At 36.9% G+C, this 24,176-nt stretch overlaps 1 protein-coding gene across 1 annotated transcript; it reads left to right on the top strand.

Moving 5' to 3' along the window:
- Positions 1-22,319: 22,319 nt before the first annotated feature.
- LOC145133436 (uncharacterized) lies at positions 22,320-23,272 on the top strand. The gene is made up of 2 exons (XM_079068382.1): positions 22,320-22,553; positions 22,641-23,272. Exons 1-2 carry the CDS (start codon positions 22,331-22,333, stop codon positions 23,108-23,110), a joined length of 693 nt encoding a protein of 230 aa, XP_078924508.1. The 5' UTR covers positions 22,320-22,330; the 3' UTR covers positions 23,111-23,272.
- The last annotated feature ends 904 nt before the right edge of the window (positions 23,273-24,176 follow it).

Genomic DNA, 24,176 nt, shown 5'->3' on the forward strand with positions numbered 1-24,176 from the left:
ATTGTATTTCTATTTTCAAAAATGAAAAATTTTATTTGTTTTTTTTTGTTCTTACAAGTTGGTATTAGAGCCTTGGTTTGAGGTATTCGGGCACACTCTCAGGTGTGTCAGAACTCAAACTGAGGAATATGTAAACCTTTTCAAAAGAAACAAAAGTCAAGTTTTTCTGAAAACAATTTTCTTAAGTAAAAAGGGTGAGTGCAATGCGCGAAATCGGCCGAGCTCAAGTAAGTTTTTCCCAAAATTTAACCATGCTATTAATATATATATTTATTGGAATCGATGTTGGCCCTGTTATTTGCTAAGTGTATGCTTTCAAAGTTGTATATGTTTTGGATTGCATAGCCCTAGAATGATGGATTGTGCCTTATTTCTTGTTCCTAGTTTGCTTGTGGTCTTAGGGTACAAGCTTTATTTGACATTCTATGTGATTCTATCTATGTATAACTTGCATGCATAAGGCAACCTGCGGTATTGATTTAGGTTTCTGGTTCTATGAGGATTGAGAAATCCTAGAATAGTCTAGGATATGCGTATGTGATGTGTTTTGTGGGTCATGTTTTATCTTTGGGTGGGTGAATTAAAGGTATCAGGTATGGCCTTGGAGAAGGTACAGGTAGGTGTGGAAGGTAGTATTGGGCCCGTACTACTGAAAGCACAGGACCTGTACCCGAAACTAGGACAGACCTAGAAGCTTTAAGGAGTCCGGTGGGGAGGAATCCCTTCGAACTTCCTTATCAATTGCTTTTTATGTTATATTTTCAGTTGAGGATGGTGATGACTACACGAGGAGGTTCATGTTCGCGATCAGGTTCAGGAGAGTTCAAGCTCGGGTGCAGAGCCCGATGATGAAAGCTTGCACAAGCTTATCGCAGTTGAGGTTACACGCGACATCCTTGACGTTAACCCGGTGATTTTCGGTACCGTCAAGGAGGGGATCATGGAGAAAATGGAGGAGCGACTCAGGTCTTTTCGAGTTAAGATTGCTACGAGTCAGATTGGGACTCGAACTCCCTCATTCCAGGAGTTCAAGGCGTGCGGAGCGCTTGAGTTATTTGGGGTTAAGGACCCCATCGCTAGTCGCCGATGGATTGCTGACATGGAGAATGCTCAGCGCACGAGTTTTTTCCCCGAGGCATAAAAGGTGAGATTCGCGTCCTGTATGCAGAGGGATCGGGCGCGAGACTGGTGGGAGGAGGTTACCCATGAGGTTGTTGGATTAATGTCTAAGTCCATAACTATATTTGGTATGTACTTGACCCGACCCGGCATGGTCCATTTGGGTTGCACTTCACCGGCACAATTTATATGGATAGTCTTTTGAGAATAGTATATTTATGATTTATATTAATATATTATAAGTTCTAATATATTAATATGGAATCATATTATTTAATTAGTATTGATCAAGAATTAATTTAGAATTAATTAAGTGATCAAAAAGAACTAATTAAATATGGACTCTTATATATATGGAATTGGCCAAGTTCATTTAGGTTGGGCTAAGCTTTCATGGATGGTCCATGGAGCTTTTAACCCATGGATCCTATGTAAATGAAAGGTCATGGGTATTAGGGTTTACATGGATGTAACCCTAATCCTCCATAATATATAAAGGGGTCCTTGGCTCACAAAATTGGCACAAGTGTGTGAAAATAAGAGTGGGTCGATTTTAGTGCGCATACATATTCTCTCAAGTTCTTCCAAGGTGTTTTTGGTGATTTGTGATTCCATTTGAGGCTTCCACGCTATTGGGGCTAAGCTCTTAAAGCTTGAAGACATCAAGCTACATCAAAAGGTATGTCATCTAACTAGAACTTTGTAGTATAGGTGCTTCATAATATGCTAGTTAGGATGAAACCTTGGAATAGTTAATATTTGCATGTATAATAGAGAAAACATAGATCCAAGGTTTATAGGGTTGCATGTACACCATAGGAGTGTTAGAATGCTCAAAACCCAACAGTGGTATCAGAGCCATGGGTTGTTTTCTGTTATATTGATGCAAATGTTTTATTTTCAAGTTGGAAAAAAAAAAGAAAAAAAACATGACGTTTGTCAAATTTTAAGATAATTACTTGTTTTTGTGAAAAACTAATTATTTGTAAAATTTGAATCATTTGCTATGAGTTGAATTAGGTCAAATTTAGTAAAAGATAAAATGATATGATTATTTTATTAGTTTTAAAAGTTTGATCTAAAGAGTTTTTTGAAACCTCCATAAGTTATGGATATGAAAAAGGTTTTTAAAAAAAATTGATTCAAAGTTTTTTATGGAGTTACAAAACTTCGTCTTAAAGTTTTAAAGAATTCCATAACTTGTTCTTAAGTTATGGAACACGAAAAGTTTCATCATAAAACAAGTATTTAACTCCATAAGTTATGGAATCCAAAAGTTTTCAAGAGTTACAAAACTTGCCCTCAAGTTTTGGAATTTGGAAAAAGTTTTTTATGATAAAAAAAAAGAATTGAATTCTAAAACTCTTGGGTTCATAACTTAAACAATTAATTAAATGGTTTTAATTTTGAATTTAATAATTGGAATTATGATGTTTTTATTGAATAATTCAATTAACTCTTATGGACTTTATTAATAGATAATTAAAGTGTTTAATTAAAAGAGAATTAATAATTCCATAATGACATGGTTTAAATTTAATTAAATTAAGAGTATAGTTTAATTAATAGATTAAACCACCAAGTATTTTAAATGTCTAAAATACACCCTTATACTATTATAATATTAAAAGTTTAATATATTATATGTATAAGAGCAAGTCGTCTTACCATTAGTAGGCCTCATTCACGAAGCCGGTCTATAAGGGGGGTATAAGGTTACTGCCTATAAAATGGCAGTTTAATGGGTGTCCACTCTCACCCACCGCTTCCTTGACTGGTGGAGGGTCGTTAGCAGAACAGGTAGGACAAGGACTATAATTCTCCCTTCATTATAAGTATAATGATAAATACTAAGTAACTAAACACTTATAAATTCCCAATCTTAGTTACTTAGGAAAATGTGAATAAGGTGCTAATCCATGAAATTACACTTTGCACTTTGTTTAAGCTGTTAGTGGAGCGTGTGTGGTTAACCGGCACACTAACCTGGACTTAACAAGGTAGGCAAAGGGTAACTTAATGTTTATCATAGTATCGTTGGAGCGTGTGTGGTTAACCGGCACATCGATTGAGGGGTAAATATTAAGGGTACCAAGTAGATTTGCATGGTTACTTCACACCTTGTTTTGTGATCCTCGGCATCCCAGTCATAAAACCTGAAGGGCACACTCGAGATTGAAACATGCCGTTGAAAAGTTCAATAAATCTCAAAAGAATCTAGGAGTTTCAAAACCAATTAAAACCAAATAATACATTTCGTTTATCTTGGTGGAAATTGGTGAATCGTTATTCACCTACCTTCAAATATTTTATAGCTTGGATTACGGCATCCCTCTTCCAAGTTATAAAATAGTTTGTTGGGTCCTAGCCTTAATATATCATATTGGGTGTTATATTAAGGACTTAAATCAACTTTACGTGAATTTCTCCCATTGTTGATGTCTGGTTTAGACAACAATGATCTTCCCAAACCAAGCTTTCCTAATGAATATGACTTCCCGAGTTTGGCTCATGGAAGTCATACTTCTCTTCCTCCACCTCCTCCAATTATTCTCCCTAACCCACAAGTTCAAGGTCACTCAAGCCCTAATGGCAAGCAAGGTCTATGTGTGATCACATCTTAGAGATGAAGTCACATATTGACAAGCCGGGAGAGTTGGGTGTCAAAGTCTTGAGAAAGTTGGATGTTCAATCACTTTCTAAGTCACATAGTTAGTTCCTTTGGGACTACTATGAAACAGACTATGACATGAACCTTAATGATCATATCTATTTGCTTGGTGCTGCTGAATCAGCAATGATTTGGAACGATAGTAAAGCAAATTTGATTAGAAGATCAACTTCCCAAAAACTTTATGGACAGTGACAATGGTGACACTGGAAATCCAGAAAAAGCATTCTCTTCCCAATGGAAAGGGATTGGCCATAGTCAACCCGGTTGACCAAATGGTAAGGAGAAAGGCTAAGTCTGAGATAGTCCCATTAACAAAGGGTCCATATGCTTATTTTGCCAAAGGAAGGGGCGTTGATTGCAAAGCTGCAAAATTTACCTAAGGATGTTAAAGTCAATAAGTTTGACTCTACATCAGGTAGAGCCCATTATCTAACTCTGTTAAGTTCTATTCTGAGATCATCATTACATGATGTGACTGGGTCACATGTTGATGTTTTAAGAATCAAAGAATAGAGAGAAATCTTAAAGGAAGTATATGCTGATTCTGATCGCGAAGGTGGATTTCGAACGCATCAGAATTTTGAGCAGTTGCTTAAGAAGTTATGATATATTGCTAAGGAATAGATAACAACAATTTTCCATGTGGATTGTAAGCATAAGTTTTTCCGCAAAGTTTTAAAATAAAAGAAAATTGTTTAATTTTATTTATTTGAAGTATCCTTACAATGGCATTTGTGGAAAATTGTTGCTTATATGATTCCACTGACAGCAATATTGGAAAATGGATTTGATTCTTTCATTTGTGGTAGTGACCAAATCAGGAAAGTTCCTCATCACCCAAGTTTCAATTGGACCGAAACTTGGAATCATGCAAGTTGAATAGTATGATGAATGAGAACTTTCAAGCATTGGAAAATCAAGACTAATTAGTTGTTCACATGGATGTGTGAGTCAAGTGAAGGACTAAAGGGATCGAGTACACATTCTTGTGCACTGGTCATGTCCACCACAAAGCTCGTTAAGACTATTTGATTTACTAAAGTTTAGTAAATATGGTTATACTTACAAGTTTAAGTATAATTCTGAAACACTGGAAAAGTCTCAATGTATGGCAGAACGAATGGGAAGAATCAAATTAGGCAGAAAGATAAAAGTTTCTCAAATCTGAAAAGATGGGAGAGTACTTTAGTATCATGTTTGTGATCATCTTAATGGTTTAGAAATCATATCACAATTAGTCCTCTAAAGGTCATCTTAGTTCATTCTTATGACTAAGAAGAGGAGTCATGAATTGTTGAAATGGTTAGATCAGGAAGATGAGTCATACTTCGTTCTAAAACAATTCTTAGAGTCATACTCCAAGATTGTAACTTGAGTGACATGTCTTAAAGAAAGGTTTAAAACACTTGTCAAATGTAAGAGTAAAAGTGTCCTACTCTTGTACATTTGAAATTGGTAAGTTGTGATGTTTTGGATAAAACAAAGACCAACTAAGGCCAATTGTGTGAAGTGTTTGTCTTGATAAAGAATCCGCACTATCTCTTGAATATTTGGCAAGATAGTCTTATATGTCAAGAGGACAGTGGGAGTCTTAAAGATCCTAAAAAGAATTTCAAGAACTAATCAAGAATAAAACCTGAGGTTCTTCACTAGCACACGACTTGAGGTTTATAACCTATCGTGTTGACATATTCTATGCCCATTCCAGTTAAAGTTAGCTTTGCATAGGAGTTCTGAAAGCTCTCAATTGGTTGCATAACAACTTGGAAGCAATGGCAGGCCCTGTACTGCCAGGTGGCAAGAAGTTAAGATTGCATAAGTTCAGTCCATATGAGTTTGGATTTGTCATTATCCTTGTCTTGTGACTATGGTTTTGACGATTCACATGGATAAGAACACATACACCATAAAATCTAAGGGTCATAAGGTTTCTCTCCGATTCATGAAAATGATGGTGAGGAAACAATTCCACCAAGTAGATTTGAAGCAGATGGCAAAAGGTCTAGACAATTGAGACTATGATTACGGCGTCCCTTTTCATAGTTCTGAAATTGTTTAGACACACATGCATGCTATCTAAGGAAAAGTGTATGATTTTGATAAAGTTTTATCAAAGCATCTCGTATCAGAAATCTGAACTTTGGTAAGAAAGTCAATAAAGTATTGATTTCTAGAAGTCCAGCTGATTTCTGAGTACATGTCAAAGCTAGTGGGAGCATAAGTGTTATGCTAATAATCATCATGTTAGTGGGAGCATGATAATTATTGTTAGTGTTGAAAGTTAGCAATGTTAATTATAGAAAACAAAAGTTTCAATTCGTGAGGCTGCGGGGATTGAAAAAGTTGTTTTGCTATAATTAAGGGAGAGGATATACTTCATTTCAGTTCTAAAGGTTTAGATTGAGACCTTATTCATCTTTAGTCAAGAATGTATATATGAATTTCATGTTGGATTGGTTCAACTTAAGGAAATTCTATATATTGCGTTCTCAAAATTCGATTATGATTACGGCATCCCTCTTCATAGTCAAATTTTGAAAACATGGCAAATAAAAATAAAAATATTGTAGCAAAAGACTGGTCTAGACTCATGTCTTTATGTGAGACATCATGAATCGTGTACCATTTGCTTTGGGTACAGGATCGATTGCATGTGCTATAATATTTGTCATTTCTAAATTTTTCCAAATGCCCAGAGGCATTAAGAAGGGAAAAGATCTAGAATTGGATATGACTAAAATGATTAAGCAATTGTCGAGGACAATCTGAGGTTTACCAAAGATTGGTTGCTCAGGGACAGTTGGAAGTATAGTGCTAATTTTGGAAGGACCATATTGACATATTCTGAAAAGAGGCATCTCTTATTTAGAAGTGATAGTCAAAATGAGAATATAGAGTTGTCTCCATAGGTGGAAGTTATCTGTGTAAGATTAGAAAACTTAATGCAAGAAGCATGTCTAAAGCAATGTACTTTGAATATGAGACTTAGTTTCCATGGAGTTGATCTCCATTGGAATACCTTATAATGACTATTGACAAGTCTTTGTGACTTTGTACATATTCATTACAGGAGGGTCAGTGTATATAAGTTTAAAATCTAAACAGATTTCGATAAATGATAGGAATTTGAAATTCTCACATTTTTCGATAAGGATTTGGGAGTGTGAAATTAGAATCATTGAAATTATGTTCAATTGGTTTATTTCACAAAGTAAGGATCATAGACAAACATAGAGTGCATACTTGGTGTATGGCAAAGCTATTGTTTAAGAAAAACATAGTGTACATGCTTGGAGCATGGGACAACTAGTGTTTTTAATTCAAGTATAAAGTTGATAAACCCGAAACAATGAATAATGAGTAATCAGTATGGTGATAAATAAAAGTGTTTATTTATAGTCATAGGGTTTGATACCATATTTGATTCATTTATTCTTGTGTTTCACTTTGCATGTTTTGACTTCCAGAATAACTAAGTCGCGCTTCCTGAATGATTAAGTTATTCAAACCATCCACAGTCGGTCATATGTTGGAAGTAGATATGAATCAAGACTGTCATGGGTTGGTTTGTAGAGGTCCAAGTTGGTGGACAAAGTGGTGCTACAACACTCATGAGTGCTCATAAGTTCTGAGTATTGGATTCAACCCGCGCTCATTTGAATCACTTCATGGATTTTATCACGAGTGATCATGAGACGATAATATCTTATATTCTTCAAACCTAAAGATATGAGTTGTTACTATGAGTTGGTTATACATTGATTGCACGAAAACGCATTTGGTAACTCGATGTTATAAAACGTGCCTTTGTGTATGATTCAACAAGTAGTAGAACAAGCCATATGAGTCGAAGTTTATCCATTCCTTTTACCTTCGGGATAAAAGCGATATATGTGGGCCCCTCGATGATTTAGCGATGACACATGTGAGTGCTTGCCCAAGCCAGGACTGATTTGATTTGTTCAATCAGTCAGTCATCATAAATCAAAAATCGGGAAACAACAAATGCACAGAGAGAATGATTATAATCCATGTCTCAGTCCATATGATATCTAGAATGGAGGAATATATGATCCCTTATCTAATGGACAAGTCATTGACAAGGTTAGAGTTCGACAGCGGCTTTAAGAGCTACGATTGCCAGTTAGGTTTTGAAGTCATACTCAATAATAGTTTTAGACTTATCCAAGTGTGAGATTGTTGGATTAATGTCTAAGTCCATAACTATATTTGGTATGTACTTGACCCGACCCGGCATGGTCCATTTGGGTTGCACTTCACCGGCACAATTTATATGGATAGTCTTTTGAGAATAGTATATTTATGATTTATATTAATATATTATAAGTTCTAATATATTAATATGGAATCATATTATTTAATTAGTATTGATCAAGAATTAATTTAGAATTAATTAAGTGATCAAAAAGAACTAATTAAATATGGACTCTTATATATATGGAATGGGCCAAGTTCATTTAGGTTGGGCTAAGCTTTCATGGATGGTCCATGGAGCTTTTAACCCATGGATCCTATGTAAATGAAAGGTCATGGGTATTAGGGTTTACATGGATGTAACCCTAATCCTCCATAATATATAAAGGGGTCCTTGGCTCACAAAATTGGCACAAGTGTGTGAAAATAAGAATGGGCTGATTTTAGTGTGCATACATATTCTATCAAGTTCTTCCAAGGTGTTTTGGTGATTTGTGATTCCATTTGAGGTTTCCACACTATTGGGGCTAAGCTCTTAAAGCTTGAAGACATCAAGCTACATCAAAAGGTATGTCATCTAACTAGAACTTTGTAGTATAGGTGCTTCAAAATATGCTAGTTAGGATGAAACCTTGGAATAGTTAATATTTGCATGTATAATAGAGAAAACATAGATCCAAGGTTTATAGGGTTGCATGCACACCATAAGAGTGTTAGAATGCTCAAAACCCAACACTATTGATCTCTGATGTATATATACTTGGTAAGTTTTAGGCCTGCTGCAACACCACAGTCACTCCCAAGCACATGTTGGCCATGTCTCGAATAAATATAGTTGATCAGGCTATATTGACCTTAGACATGATTACATAACTGCCCAGGTTAACCGCACTGTCCAACATCCAAATACTTTTGCTTTGTTCTACTTATGTTACTATTTCTGGTACGTATGCATACTTGTATACTCTTTATAAAATACTTATATTTTAAAAGTATACTTTTAGTTCAGAGCACTTCGGCCCCCTTAGTGTTTATAGTTGTATACCATGTAAGGTTCGGTATACTTAGTTCACTATAAACAATAGCTCTGATACCAATCTGTCACACCCCCAAACCGAAACGGCGGAAACGTTTGGGGGCGGATGACTTCATGTATAGTATCACAATAATTGCATCATAGTAATCAAAGTAAACACAACCATTACATTGAATATGTATAATAAGTGTTTACAAAAACCTTTGTATAGGATGTTCTATATGAAAACCCCGGTTATTATCAGTATGTATAGTATTTTATTTCTCATAAAGAAACTATGTATTTTCCATACTTCTACTAAAAATCATTGTTCATGTAATGTGTATTACTACAAAAGTATATCGTTATTATCTACTTGAGAGTTTTATGACCATACTAAACTTGATATGGCGCGAATCGGGCACCAGTATCCTTTATGACTTTGTCACCCGTAGACCTGTCGGTCCTACTTTAGCTAGCAGCAAGGTGCGGGATAGTCAGTCCCGTATAGATCTACACACAAACTCAACGCTCTCCTTCGAGGAGACTCTGGATCATAAGGGTAGTCTTCCAATAGTACATGTAATTGTACCCAAAGACGTGTCTCTCAAACTAGATTAATGACATTACAAGTAATAATACGAGAAAACCTTTTTATAAATAATGGAGAGATTTATAAAAAGATATGTGTATGTATATGTATAACCATGTATTGAATTCCCAAACTATACCTACTATAGTTTGTGTGTATGTATAACCTTGTATAGTTTGTGTGTATGTATAACCTTGTATGAATTCCCAAACTATACTTACTATAGTTTGTGTGTATGTATGTATAACCTTGTATGAATCCCCAAACTATAACTACTATAGTTCGTGTGTATGTATGTATAACCTTGTATGAATCCCCAAACTATAACTACTATAGTTTGTGTGTATGTATGTATAACCTTGTATGAATTCCCAAACTATACCTACTATAGTTTGTGTGTATGTATGTATAACCTTGTATGAATTCCTAAACTATACCTACTATAGTTTGTGTGTATCTATTATAGTTTGTGTGTTTGTATATGTGTAATCATGTATTGTTATGAAAACTATGTGGTTAAGCTTGTAAATTGAAAACGTCCTTTATGCTCAGCATAATACAGAAGGGATAAAATATCCAAATATTTTATAAAAGTATAGAAACTGTATGTTTGTATCGATTGCATCCGTTTTAAGTTTATTGAAATCCTTTTTTTATAATTTCATAAAATAATTTAGTTTATTGAAATCCTTTTTTTATGAGTAGGGTATTTCCTATCGGCGACGGGCACCCCTCAGATGAATCCTTAATTCGACCAACTGACGCTCCACGCCAAGCAGGCGTCTCTCGTATACTGACTGGCGTGCTCGGAGCTCTATGACTTCAGCTCGGGTTGCAACTAGCTCTCGTTGCAGAGCTTCATTGGCTGTCATAGCTCTCCCATGAGCAATTTCAAGGCGATGAATGTGATCTGTACTGGCGCTTGAATCCGCTTCGAGTTCCACAGTTCGCTGAATGGTTGCCACATATAGCTCAACGTTGCGAGCCACTCGGCGTATCAGGATTGGAAGGGCCCTGTCTGCGGGGCCTCCTTCGTTCATATTGTAGAAATTGCGGTCTCCGTTGTATGGTAGGGGTTGGCCTTGCTCGTGGCTCCACCTGTTCAAACTCCCAGCCCACATAGGCGTTGGACCTTGGAATTCAAGTCGGTGGTTAGGTTTTGGTATTGGGGCCACTGGAGGTAGGTTCTCGACTTCAGGTTCTGAGTCAGCCTCTTCAGGGAATTGTTCTGCGAAGTCATCGTCCAACGGAATTTCATGATTTTCTTCTTGCTCTGCCTCGAGCCATCCATTATTTCCTTGGTTGGGAAAGTACGGGTCGCCAGGGAGATTGAATCAGCCATGATATCTACGCGAGAATAGGGGTAAAGAGATAGTTAATAGACGTCGAATCTAATAATACTTCTATTGTATTATAAGTGTATGCTCGATACTTTGTTGTTATCTTATAGTAACAAAAATACTCTTATAGCATTTTAATGTTGTATGTTCTGTTCTATTGATCTCTGATGTATATATACTTGGTACGTTTTAGGCCTGCTGCAACACCACAGTCACTCCCAAGCACATGTTGGTCATGTCTCGAATAAATATAGTTGATCAGGCTATATTGACCCTAGACATGATTACATAACTGCCCAGGTTTAACCGCAGTGTCCAACATCGAAATACTTTTGCTTTGTTCTACTTATGTTACTGTTTCTGGTACGTATGTATACTTGTATACTCTTTATAAAATACTTATATTTTGAAAGTATACTTTTAGTTCAGAGCACTTCGGCCCCCTTAGTGTTTATAGTTGTATACCATGTAAGGTTCGGTATACTTAGTTCACTATAAACAATAGCTCTGATACCAATCTGTCACACCCCCAAACCGAAACGGCAGAAATGTTCGGGGGCGGATGACTTCATTTATAGTATCACAACAATTGCATCATAATAATCAAAGTAAACACAACCATTACATTGAATATGTATAATAAGTGTTTACATCAGTTTGTTTCATATTTTTATACATCCGAAAGTAATAAATGAAGTACGAAACTCCATATGCTTCGTCTGCTCAAAAGTCTGCCGAGGTACCTGTCTACTGATTTCCTGAGAATACAAGCGGTTTTGAAAGAGAGTATCAGCATAAAAGCTGTTTAGTTCATAAGTATCTTTTTGTAATAGAAACCTGTTAATGAATCAGCGAAAATGTTTGTATGGTTCCAAGAAAATCCAATATTTTCTTTAGTAAGAGTGAGATATTAACAGTTTCATCTATAACCACTTAGTTCATGCTAGCCACGTATAAACCAATAATGAACAGACAGTTGACTATGTGGGTCTGCCCTAAGTCCACAACCAAGCAAGGAACTAGAAATGAGGCGGAAACCACACATTCCACAGTCTATCGAATATGATTCATGCATAACCCTGATGCCTAAACTAAGGAATTATAAAATTAACTATGAATGTTTTTACTGTATTCTGTTGTAGTATAGAAGAAACGTTAGTTTGTATGTCTAGTTACTATCAACCGTAGTATGTGAGTATTCTTGTACAAAAACCTTTGTATAGGATGTTCTATATGAAAACCGCGGTTATTATCAGTATGTATAGTATTTTATTTCTCATAAAGAAACTATGTATTTTCCATACTTATACTAAATAATCATTGTTCATGTAATGTGTATTACTACATAAATATATCGTTATTATCTACTTGCGAGTTTTATGACCATACTAAACTTGATATGGCGCGAATCGGGCACCAGTATCCTTTATGACTTTCTCACCCGTAGACCTGTCGGTCCTACTGTAGCTAGCAGCAAGGTGCGGGATAGTCAGTCCCGTATAGATCTATACACAAACTCAACGCTCTCCTTCGAGGAGACTCTGGATCATAAGGGTAGTCTTCCAATAGTACATGTAATTGTACCCAAAGACGTGTCTCTCAAACTAGATTAACGACATTACAAGTAATAATACGAGAAAACCTTTTTATAAATAATGGAGAGATTTATAAAAAGATGTGTGTATGTATATATATAACCATGTATTGAATTCCCAAACTATACCTACTATAGTTTGTGTGTATGTATGTATAACCTTGTATAAATTCCCAAACTATACTTACTATAGTTTGTGTGTATGTATGTATAACCTTGTATGAATCCCCAAACTATAACTACTATAGTTTGTGTGTATGTATGTATAACCTTGTATGAATCCCCAAACTGTAACTACTATAGTTTGTGTGTATGTATGTATAACCTTGTATGCATTCCCAAACTATACCTACTATAGTTTGTGTGTATGTATGTATAACCTTGTATGAATTCCCAAACTATACCTACTATAGTTTGTGTGTATCTATTATAGTTTGTGTGTTTGTATATGTGTACTCATGTATTGTTTTGAAAACTATGTGGTTAAGCTTGTAAATTGAAAACGTCCTTTATGCTCAGCATAATACAGAAGGGATAAATATCTAAATATTTTATAAAAGTATAGAAACTGTATGTTTGTATCGATTTCATCCGTTTTAAGTTTATTGAAATCCTTTTTTTATAATTTCATAAAATCATTTATGTTTGGCTTGTATTCCTCGCCTGAAAACATTAAAAACTCGGAAAAGTGTAGGGGTATGAACTCACCTGCTGCGAGTGATGTGTACGTAAGATTGGTTGTAGGAACTAAGTGTCGAGTGAAGACTCGAGTATGCACGGATCCTATTTAGCATATAATGACATATATTTGTATCAAATTAGGGTATATCACAACTAGTTATGATAGGAAACCATCCTAGGGACTTGGAAACACTTGAAACTAAGTGTTGAAATCACATGTGATTGGATGAGGGAGGTGTACAGCCACACAAAGGTGTGTACGGCCATGGGTGTACGGTCCATGAGGTGTACGGCCCATGAGTGTATAGCCGTACACTCATGAAGAAGTGTGCATTTGAGGTGCTTTTAAGGTCCTAAATAGCATCAAAGAAGTGTTCTAGGTCCCATGCATAGTTTAAATGAAAGTTTAAGGCCAAGAATGAGCATCAAAGAGGGTTTACGGCCCTATGAGGTGTGTACGGCCGTACACTTGGGTCTACAGCCGTACACCTTCATGCTCTTGCTAAGATGGTCGATTTTAAGATGAATAACAAGTGTTTCTGGTAGATAATAAGCATAGGAAGCAGTTACTCACGATTTTGGAAGCTTGATGAGGGTTTATGGTCACCAAGAACTAGTGTGTGTTCTTGGTGTTCTTGGTGAAAGATGAAGATCCAACCAAAGATCAAATACATGGAATGAAAACATGGATTCATCACTAGATAAGATAATGTAACAACAATCAATGTGGGAAACACTTACACTTTTGAAGATCTTGGTGAGAAATGAGATGATAGTTGAGAGAAAATCCGAGTTCTGGGCTTGGGAGTGTGTAAAGTGTTGAAAAATGGCCAAGTACCACTTATGTAGGGGGAGTGTACGGCCATGAGGGGGTGTACGGCCGTACACCCATGTGTACGGCCGTACACTCCTCTTTGAAGGAGTGTTTGGCCCGATTTTGCTACTATGAACTTTGGTATCTCATTCCTATACTCTATCCTTGAATGTACAAGCCTTGGAACGCTCAAACAGACCCTAAACAATGCCAAATGATAGCAGAAACGAGTCTGCTTTGATTGAATTGAATGGCTCATACAAAAGAGAAATTTCGGGTTGTCACAGAGATAGGCTGTGGGCCGCGTAGAGTCGTCATAAGAGTTATGCTGACCGGCGCCGTTCGGATCTCGAGTTTCAGGTGGGGGATTTTGTTTTGCTGAAGGTGTCACCTTGGAAAGGTGTCATCCGATTTCGGAAGAGGGGCAAGCTGGGACCCCGATTCATTGGTCCATTCAAGATCTCAACCCGAATTGGAAAGGCTGCATATCGGTTGGATCTCCCTAATGAGCTCAGCCATATCCATAACACCTTCCATGTGTCTCAGCTGTGGAAGTGTGTATCTGATGAGACTGCAGTTATCTCGTTGGATGACATTCAGGTGGACGAGAGCTTGAACTATGTTGAGAAGCCCATTGCAGTTTTGGACAGGAAAACTAAAGCTCTTCGTAACAAAGTGGTAAAACTAGTGAAGGTGCAATGGTAGCACCGGAGGGTCTCCGAGTGGACCTGAGAGCTTGAGGAAGAAATGAGGGAGCATTATCCAGGATTGTTTGAGGCATAAAACTTCGGGGACGAAGTCTAATTCAAGTGGAAGAGATTTGTAACATTCAGAATGCAGGTATTTACCCTTTAACCCTTGGAATGAATTTGTTTTTAAAAAGGCGGTCCCTACGTACTCTAGGCATACATATGTGTACGCTTAGCATAGTAGGGTGGCATGGACGCGGACTTGCACCACGTACGCGGGGCGTACGTGGATTTAGTCAAAACCCTAATTTTTGGACCATGAACCCTATTTAAGCACTCTTATGTCATTTGGACCAAACCCTAAACAGCCTCCATTGCCTCTTTTCGTCCCTAAACCCTTGTTTGCAAGAGTGTGATTCTTGAGCTTAAAAGTGCTTTTGGTGGTCATTTTAGTGGGTTTGCAAGAAGGACAAGGTGGTGATCAAGTCTTGGATATTATTGAGCTTCTAGATCGTGCATCTAGTTCATTTTGGGGAACCTTTGGAGGTAAAAAGTTCAGACCTTGCTATTTCTTTTGCTAGTTTGAGTTAGGGTTTGGAATTGGGTCTATTTTTGGTCCATAGACTCTCTCTTGTGAGTTTGAGCAACTCCAGAGGTTAGCAATGTTAGATCTAAGCTCCTTGGGCATGTTAGAAGCATAAAAATGCTAACTTGATGGTTATTATGGGATCATGCATGAGTTTAAGGTATTAAAAGGGGTCTTAATGGGAAAAATGAGGTGTTGGGTCCCCAAGTGGCATGCAAGGACATAAAGTTGCCAAATTTATGCCCTAGGACCTCTTAATCGACTCAGGTCTAGAATTAGACGTTGAGACTTCGCGTATTAAGCACTTAATGGATTTTGTGAAAAAGTTGTTTGTACGTTGGGCGTATTGTCTTTTACGCTGCGCGTACCACCCAAGGATTTAGTACACTAAGCGTACTGAAGATGTACGTTGGGCGTATGCTTCTAGTGGACTTTGGGCTTCCGATGGGCTTTTGTTCCATTTAGGCCCTATTTATCCTTGGGCTTGGATTTAGTAGAGTAGTGGGCCTTTGATCTTGTCATTGGACTTTAGGTGGTATGCTTTGGGCCTTTTTGGCCTTGTGGCTTATTATTATTTTGGACCTTAGATGTTAGGCCCATTATTGAAGGAAATACTTTTGGGCCTTATTGGAGGAGTTTGGACTTAAGAGTTTGGGCCTATGTCTTGGGTTCGTGATTTAATTATAATTAGGATAACGTATGTTTATTCAGTGTGAGATTTCCGGACCAGTAGTCGAACAGTATTTTATCAGCAGTCTGAACTGAGTCTTCTCACTATGTCAATGGGACGAAGGCTCCATTGCCGGCCCATTATTTGATATGTGGATTGTTATTTGTTATGCATTGACTGTATGAAGACCCCGGGGGTAGCCCATGGTACTTATGTGAAGACCATGGGGGTAGCCCATGGCACCTGGATATTAGAAAATGGGGGTAGCCCATGGCATTTCAGGTAAAGACCATGGGGGTAGCGCATGCCACTTGGATATCAGACCATGGGAGTAGCCCATGGCATTCCAGGTAAAGACCATGGGGTAGCCCATGGCAGCTTTATGTATGTTGCATGGTAATCTGTGGTTGTATGTTATGTGATATTTTGGGAACTCACTACGCTCTTGCTTACAGTTTATTTGGGTGTTTTCAGGTACTTCCGGTACTAAGGGGAAGGGCCCGGCTTGATGGCGCAGTATTCACTCTCCAGCACTTTCCACATTTATCTATTTTGTTACTCTGATATTTCATACGATATGATGTGATGGATTTTTGGGAACAAATTATGATTTATTTCTATTTTCAAAAATAAAAAATTTTATCTGTTTTTTTTAGGTTGTTACACTAGCAAAGAAAAGAATGAGTCTTGAACACTCACCCAAGTCTAGAAGACGTGCTAGAAGATGTATGCTGCTTACAAGGTGATAAACCACACCAATGACTTCCTTCTCCTTCAAAGAATACCAACAAATCACCAAAAATGAACTTTCAAGAGTGATGGGGGCTAGGGTTTCAAGATGAAGGGATGGAGGCTGAAGAAGGTGACCTAAAATGGGGGGTTAAGATGCTTAAATATGGATGAAACCCTAAAAATACATGAGCTTCGGCCTGAAAAAGCGCCACATCGTGGCAATCCATTGCCACGTCATGGTCGCACTTAAAAACACGCGTTCATTAAATTCCATGCTACGTCGTGGGCACCATGTCCCACGTCGTGGCTGAGCATTTCCTCCACATCCTTATTTGATTTCTTAAGTCTTGGCCCACCATCTTCAGAAAAAGGGATGTTACATGTCCCCTTCACAAGATAATACTCGTACCTGTAAGACGTTCCATGCACTAAGAATTTGGTGCAGTACCGTTGTAAATGTTGTCGAATATCGGAGACATGTGAAGAAAATTTATGTCATCCAGGAAACCTATAGAACCAAAAAAGGCATACCATATCCACAAATCATGTGAGGTCATAGCTTCAGGTATGATGGTTGGGTAACCATGATCACCTCGGGTGTATTGACCTTGATATGCATTCATACATTTGCCACATTCCCAATGGAGGCAATCTAGCTTTCCTAACATTACAGGGAAGCCATGCACATTTGCATGATGACTATATAATTCTTGGACGTCATTATAAGTAGGTTTACACAAATATCGTGGACCATACAATCTCAAGACATATTTGCAAAAATTATAAATGCTTTCTCGTGCAGTACGTGAAAACATCCTAAGATTCTCATCTAGTGCATCGGGGAAGTGGTATATGCTAGTTAACAAAGCGAGGTTGTGCATTTTTATAAGGGAATAAAACCTATTGTACCTCTAGCATCTGGGTGTTGTTTGAAATATGGGAATGCTTCAGTGACATCGTTCACTATACGTTGAAACAAATGTTTGTGCATATGGAATCGTCGTCGAAAAATACCCTTGAAAAATCATGTGCTCATCAAAATAATCGTGCATGAGGCGTTAGTAAGTAGCTTCACAAATTCTTTGTATGTATCTTTTTTTCTCCGCCTCGTATTTTCGACATTCATTCAACATAATTCTTCTATCTTTACTTCAATGGATTGAATAACCTCCATGGTCATTTCTAACACTGACTCAAGAATTCCTGAATATGAAGATGAAGACATTTTTAAAGAGAAGAAAGAAGTAGGTTTTGGAGTGGCATGAAATGGTGTTTATGGTTGTATTTATAGGGTTTTAAAACTGAAAAAAGTAAATAAAAATAAAAGGTTTAAAAATATAGCGTTTGATGGTTGGTGGTTGGAAGCTATCAAACTTAGTAATAAACTGCAGAGTATCCCTGTTGAGAACGAGACGTGGTGTGCATCGAGTCCATCTAGACGATGCCAAGCCCTTTGCCGAAAAATATTTATATTTTATAAAAGTAGAATTTGTTAAGTTTGGAAAAATAATGTAAAAAAATACAACTTTTTTTTTGGAAACGACGGAATTATATTAAATAAAAGCCACTATCAATCAAGCACAAAGTAGGGCAAGAAAAAAACAATTACATAATGTTAAACGAGGAGCAAAACCACTCTGCCCAATTACAAACACCAAAATGACCTCTATGATTTACCCAACTAAAAACCGAAGTGGTAATGATGTCCACTAGTTTTGAAGAAGAGATTCTCAAAATTTTGAATATCAAGTCATTCCTTGGTATCCATATGCACCATAGGAAACCATAAACGATGACCAACAAGAGATCACGTTTCTTAGGACATCGCCCCCAATACGCAACGAAACCCACCAATTCACTAACTGTCACAAAATTTTGAGCTGGAATGTTACACCATTGGAAAATTCACTTCTAAGCCTCCTTAGCGAAATGAAAAACCACCAGAAAGTGATTCGACTCATCCAGACTAGTAGAACAAAAATGACAATTCAAAGAAGAAATAGAAATTCCCCTGCAAGAAAGCGCATGCACCGAAGGGATCCGATCCATACATGCACGCCAAACAAATCCAATAACTTTAATAGGAGCCATGTGAACACAAATGGTTGGATTGTCCACATGAGTAGTAATCTTAGAGTCAATAAGATACCTCAAATTACAAACTTAGAAATTACCGTCAGAAGAGAGCTGTCCACCCCAGAAACTAAATCCACCGCACCAGAAATGGCATTTAGCTCCATAGACTCCACATGATTACTAGGAGTTTTTTTTTTCACACCTAATTGATGTTCCGATTGGATCTAATCCTATCAGATATGAAGCGGGATTTTTTCCTGTCAAGATTAAAGATGCTCGGAAAGCAATCAGCAAAAGTCCCATCTTTGGACCAATCTTCCAACCAAAAGAGGGTATTATTTCTAGAGTTAACTTGAATCTGGAATACGTCAAAAGCACAGATTCTCATATCCTGCAAGTTACAAACGGCTTGAACGATGTTATACCAAGTTCTTAATAAAGTCTTTTTGCCAAGAGATAGATGGGTTTTTTTAGACAGTTGTGAATTTCATACACAACTTGACACCAGAGCGCATTTTAATCAGTTTTAAATCTCCAAATAACCATTTAGAGAGCAAGGCCAGATTGAGAGATAGAAGAGAGCCCACCCCGAGACCACCTTTTTCTTTTGGACCAAGAACCATTTTCCAAGCCACCCAAGCAATTTTATTTTTTTCATCGTTCCCGTCCCAAAGAAAGCGACGTCTAATTTTCTCCAAAAGCTTAATAATCGAAGAAGGGGCCTTAAAAAGGGATAAAAATAGATCGGAAGACTACCCAACACGACTTTAACCAAAGTAAGTCGGCCGCCAAAAGAGAGAGATTTAGTCTTCCAGTCAGATAGCCTGGAGTGAAACCAGTCAATGATAGGATGCCTGTGTGTTTTCAGCGACATATTAGCTCCTACGGGAACACCCAAATATTTTAAAGGAAAATAGGTGACATTGCATCCCAAAATACTTTCACATCCGTTTACTTACCCTATCAAAACTCCAATCTCATAAACTTGAGATTTGCCAAATTTTACTTTAAGACCCGCACAAGCATGACAACATGATCCTCACCAAGTTGTCAAAATTTGAACTTAACCATTCATCAATAAATAGAACATCGTCTGCGTAAAAAAAGATGTGATATAGAAGGACCACGATTAGGAATTAGAACACCATGAAACATAGATTTTTGGCAAGCAGATTTCATGGCGACATTCAGCCCTTCCATTGGAATAATAAAAAGGAATGAAGAGAGCGGGTCGCCTTGACGCACACCCTTGGAAATGTGGAATTCTTTAGTCGTTCAGCCATTGATAAGAACTAAAGCCTCGGAAGACGAGAGACATCTTTTAATCTAGAAATGTCATTTCTCACCAAATCTCATTTGTGCCATCACTGAATCAAGATAATTTCAATTTATGGAATCAAACGCTTTATCGAAATCAACTTTAAAAAGAAACAGTTTATGTTTCGCATTCTTTGACCAATTGCATACTTCATTAATTATCATTGGACCATCTAAGATGTTTCTACCTTCAATGAAGGTAGATTGCGTCAATCTGATAATTAATACCAATAACTCGTTTTAATTGGAAGCAAAAGATTTTGCGATAATTTTGTAGTTGTATCCAATGAGACTGACGGGACGGAACTCATTAAGAGAGCGAGGGCCTTCTTTTGATTTTAGGAAGAAGAGTAATAAAAAAGGAATTGCTTCCCCTAGATAGGCAACCAAAATCTTCGAAATGTTTTAACGAATCTCATGATATCGTCTTGCATCAAAGGCCAATAATGCTTAATAAACTTGAGAGAAAAGTCATCAGGTCTGGGAGTTTTTTCACCTCCGCAATTCCAAATCGCCTCTTTAATTTCATTAAGATCGAAAGAAGCCTCCAAAAAATTCTTATCCGCTTCTGAAAGTTGCAAGAAATTAGTATTGATGGTTTCTTGAAATTTGTCCCTAAAAAATTTTCAAGTCTCATGTTTAATAGTTTCCACGTTAGTAATCCTATTTTCATCCACCATAAGGCCTATCTCCTATTTTAAATTTTCAGGGAGTTATGAAAATAACGGGAGTTTTCGTCTCCGTCTCGCAGCCCCTTATTTTTCGATTTCCAAATAAGATCAAGTTTTGCGTCATTCTCCGGCTCAATATCAAGATGTTTATATTCCCTCTTTAACGAGATTTTAGAATCAGAGAGATTCCTTTGCTTATCATTTCCCAAATAATTTATAAAAAAACATATTATCAAAGTGACAGCACAAAAGATAAAATGATAGTATCTCCAACCCATCTCCATTTTCCCCCCATAAATGGAGTAGAAAATGGAGGAAATAGTGATTCATCTCCAACACTACTCCATTTTCTAACCCCATTTTTTACCCCAAAAAGTATATTCCTAGAATATTCTATTTTTATAACTTATATATATTGTCAAATAAACCCCTCTACTAATTAAACTCTATATTTATGATTAATTAATATAAATTAGTTTATAAAATGATATTATAAATATTAAATATTGTATTTAAATTATAATTAGTAGATAAAATAAACTAGAAATGTATAAAATAAAAATGAGAGGGACTAAAATTGGCAACCAAACTTCACATGGGAGAATACTATTCATATCTACGAAAATAGAAGTGAAAATGGAGTAGGGTTGGAGAAAAACGGGGGAAGAAATGGAGTTTGAGGATGGATCGGAGATGCCCTCACGTATCACTATGCTAAAAGTTATGTTCGCGTAAACCGTAAAATAAAACGACAACCATATGATAACCTCAGGCCCCACTCTTAAGTTTTTCATGGTAAAAGAAATAGAAAAGGTTTCTAAATACGAATTCCACCGGATTGGTTTGGCCCCACGCCTAGTGGGAATCCTAACCGACGTCCCCCTCAATCGCCAACTATCTCATTTAAATTTATTTATTTCACAAAATTGAAGAAAATTTGTAAAGATTCGTAATTTCATAATACACAAAAAAAAACAATACGCTTTAATTAAACCTATATGTGGTTAAAAACTATTTTGTACAACTTGCAAAAATATTTAGATGCCTAACGGAAATTTTTCTTTCAAAAGGAAACTAAAAAAACAAAACATTTATGTCGAACATAAGAGCATAATGAACCCAAAATACATAAAATGATAAATTTAAAAAAAAAAAAAAAAAGTCAAACATGTATACAATCTTAATGTCGACCTAAGAGCATAATAAACCAGAAATACATAAAATGGTAAAATTAAAAAAATAAGTCAAACAAGTATACAATCTTAATGAACCTAAAATACGTCACAAACATATCAAATTTAAAAGTTTTATTTCATTTGCCATAAAATTTTATTAACTTAGTTTTCTGATTATATTATAATTAATGCGTATTCAAAGTTCAAACATCTAATTTATTAGGGTTTATTTCTTAAATTTGTGTGAATATACAAAATTTGAATAGAATATGGACAAAGTAATTGTTTGAGAAGTTGTTTATACTTTATACCCTAAAACACGGTATCGCCTCCTTCCAGAAAATTCTATAAATGAGGTGCCCATGGCACCATGCTTAGGCTTGAAGAAGCAAACACAGAGCCTCTTCTTCTTCTCTCTTTTTCCAAACTGCTAAAAATCACAATGGCAGGACCTTCACTCGAGAGCAGCACCACCATCAAATTCTTATACAGTTACGGCGGCAAAATCCTCCCCCGTTATCCCGACGGAAAGCTTCGGTATCACGGTGGTCAAACTCGTGTACTCGCCGTTGACCGCTCCCTCTCTTTCACCGGTTAGTTCACGTTTTATATTCCAGAATCCAGACCTGTTTTTGATTTGAAACGTAAGTGTTTGAGATTTAATTACTTGTGATTTACAGAATTACTGGCGAAATTTGGCGAATTGTGTGGGAGTTCTGTGGGTTTACGGTGTCAATTGCCGACGGAGGATTTAGATGCGCTTGTATCCATCACCTCCGATGAAGATCTCGTTAATCTCATTGAAGAATACGATCGGCAACAATCAAAATCTCTCAAAATCAGAGCTTTTCTCTCGTTTCCACGGAGGCTATCTCCGACTCCTTCCACCGCCTCCTCCGCTGTTGGATCGTCTTCCTCAACCAGTACTGCCACGCATGAGGCAGGATCACCGAAATCTTCTCTTTCCTCCACCTCTTTCTCCGTCGCGAGATTTCCGGTTACCGCCGCAAATCGCTGCGTCTATAATCTTTCAAAACCACAGGTTAAGCTTCCATTCCGCTACAACAACTCTACCGGAAAGCTACCGTATCCGGCGTACGGAAGTTCTAGCAGATATTACCTGGTTCACAATGGCAACCATTGGCAATAACCAGCTCTAGATCTGGCATGGAAGAATATCAAATAAACGAGTAAACAAGCGATAATATAATTTAAAATTCATCGAAAATAATCAAATCAAGAGAAGTGATATGCAATGTATGATTGGATTGGACTTTGAATCATATAAGATTTAAATCTGTGTTTTTACAAATCCAGTGACTGAATATCATTCGCGAGTAACAAAAACCCTAAATTCAGTCCAAATTCTTTTGTTGATGATCCATACCCATTGTTGATCGTTCTGTGATGAAGGCATCCTATAATTGCCTTCATCCTCTCTGTTTGTCAATTTTCCGGCAATGGTCTGGTTTTGAGTAATTGCGTCACGTTAATCGTAATCCTCCGTTTGCGTTCACCGGCGGCAGTTCCGTCCAACGTCACCGTATTTTGTCCTATTCGTAACCTTCCCGGAATCCCGGTGACCGTTTTCCTTCCTTAAAGTTTTAAATTTAATTATTGATTTTTTTAATAATGGTTTCATAAAAAATTGTTTTTGCAACTTAAATTTCAGGTGGCAGACTGGCAACTGGACGTCATTAATGGCGGATGTGGTGGCTCCGGCGAGGTGGTATGGAGTAACGACAAGGTATACGGAGCCACAGGTTGGAGATAGGGCGTGAAAGTGACAGGACCCTCCGAATGATATTGATGATGAGATGGGACGAGGAAGACAGTTAAATTTGAAGATAAACCTTTTTTAAAGAAAAAAATTATGGACCGTTGATGCATCAATTATGTCGAATACGACACAGGACTACATTATTGGACTATTCACACCAAAAATAAAATAAATCATATTAAATAATATCTTAATTATAAATTCCTTATATAAATAATTCGAACAATTGAAAATTTGATAAAAAAATCTACAAGACAATTTAAAAACATTGTTAGGACTAGGTACTTTGAAGGTGGGTTGTTTATTGGTGGCTGGCCGACCTGGTGAAGGAACAAGAGCCGTGAATTGATATCATTTATAAAATTATAATTTTTTAAATTCGATATGTTATTTCTAGTAGAATTCCAGTTGGTTGATTTTAAAGAAGAAGCCAAAT

This window comes from Lactuca virosa, chromosome 8 (assembly GCF_052849685.1).
Source record: "Lactuca virosa cultivar CGN04683 chromosome 8, Lactuca_virosa_CGN04683_v6, whole genome shotgun sequence".
Taxonomy (NCBI): domain Eukaryota; kingdom Viridiplantae; phylum Streptophyta; class Magnoliopsida; order Asterales; family Asteraceae; genus Lactuca; species Lactuca virosa.

What these genes read in the sequence shown, in the direction of transcription:
- LOC145133436 (XM_079068382.1), top strand. Translation starts at nt 22,331, where the DNA reads ATGCTTAGGCTTGAAGAAGCAAACACAGAGCCTCTTCTTCTTCTCTCT. An exon ending in CCGCTCCCTCTCTTTCACCG is followed by an intron (nt 22,554 to 22,640) that starts GTTAGTTCACGT and finishes TGTGATTTACAG; the next exon opens with AATTACTGGCGAAATTTGGC.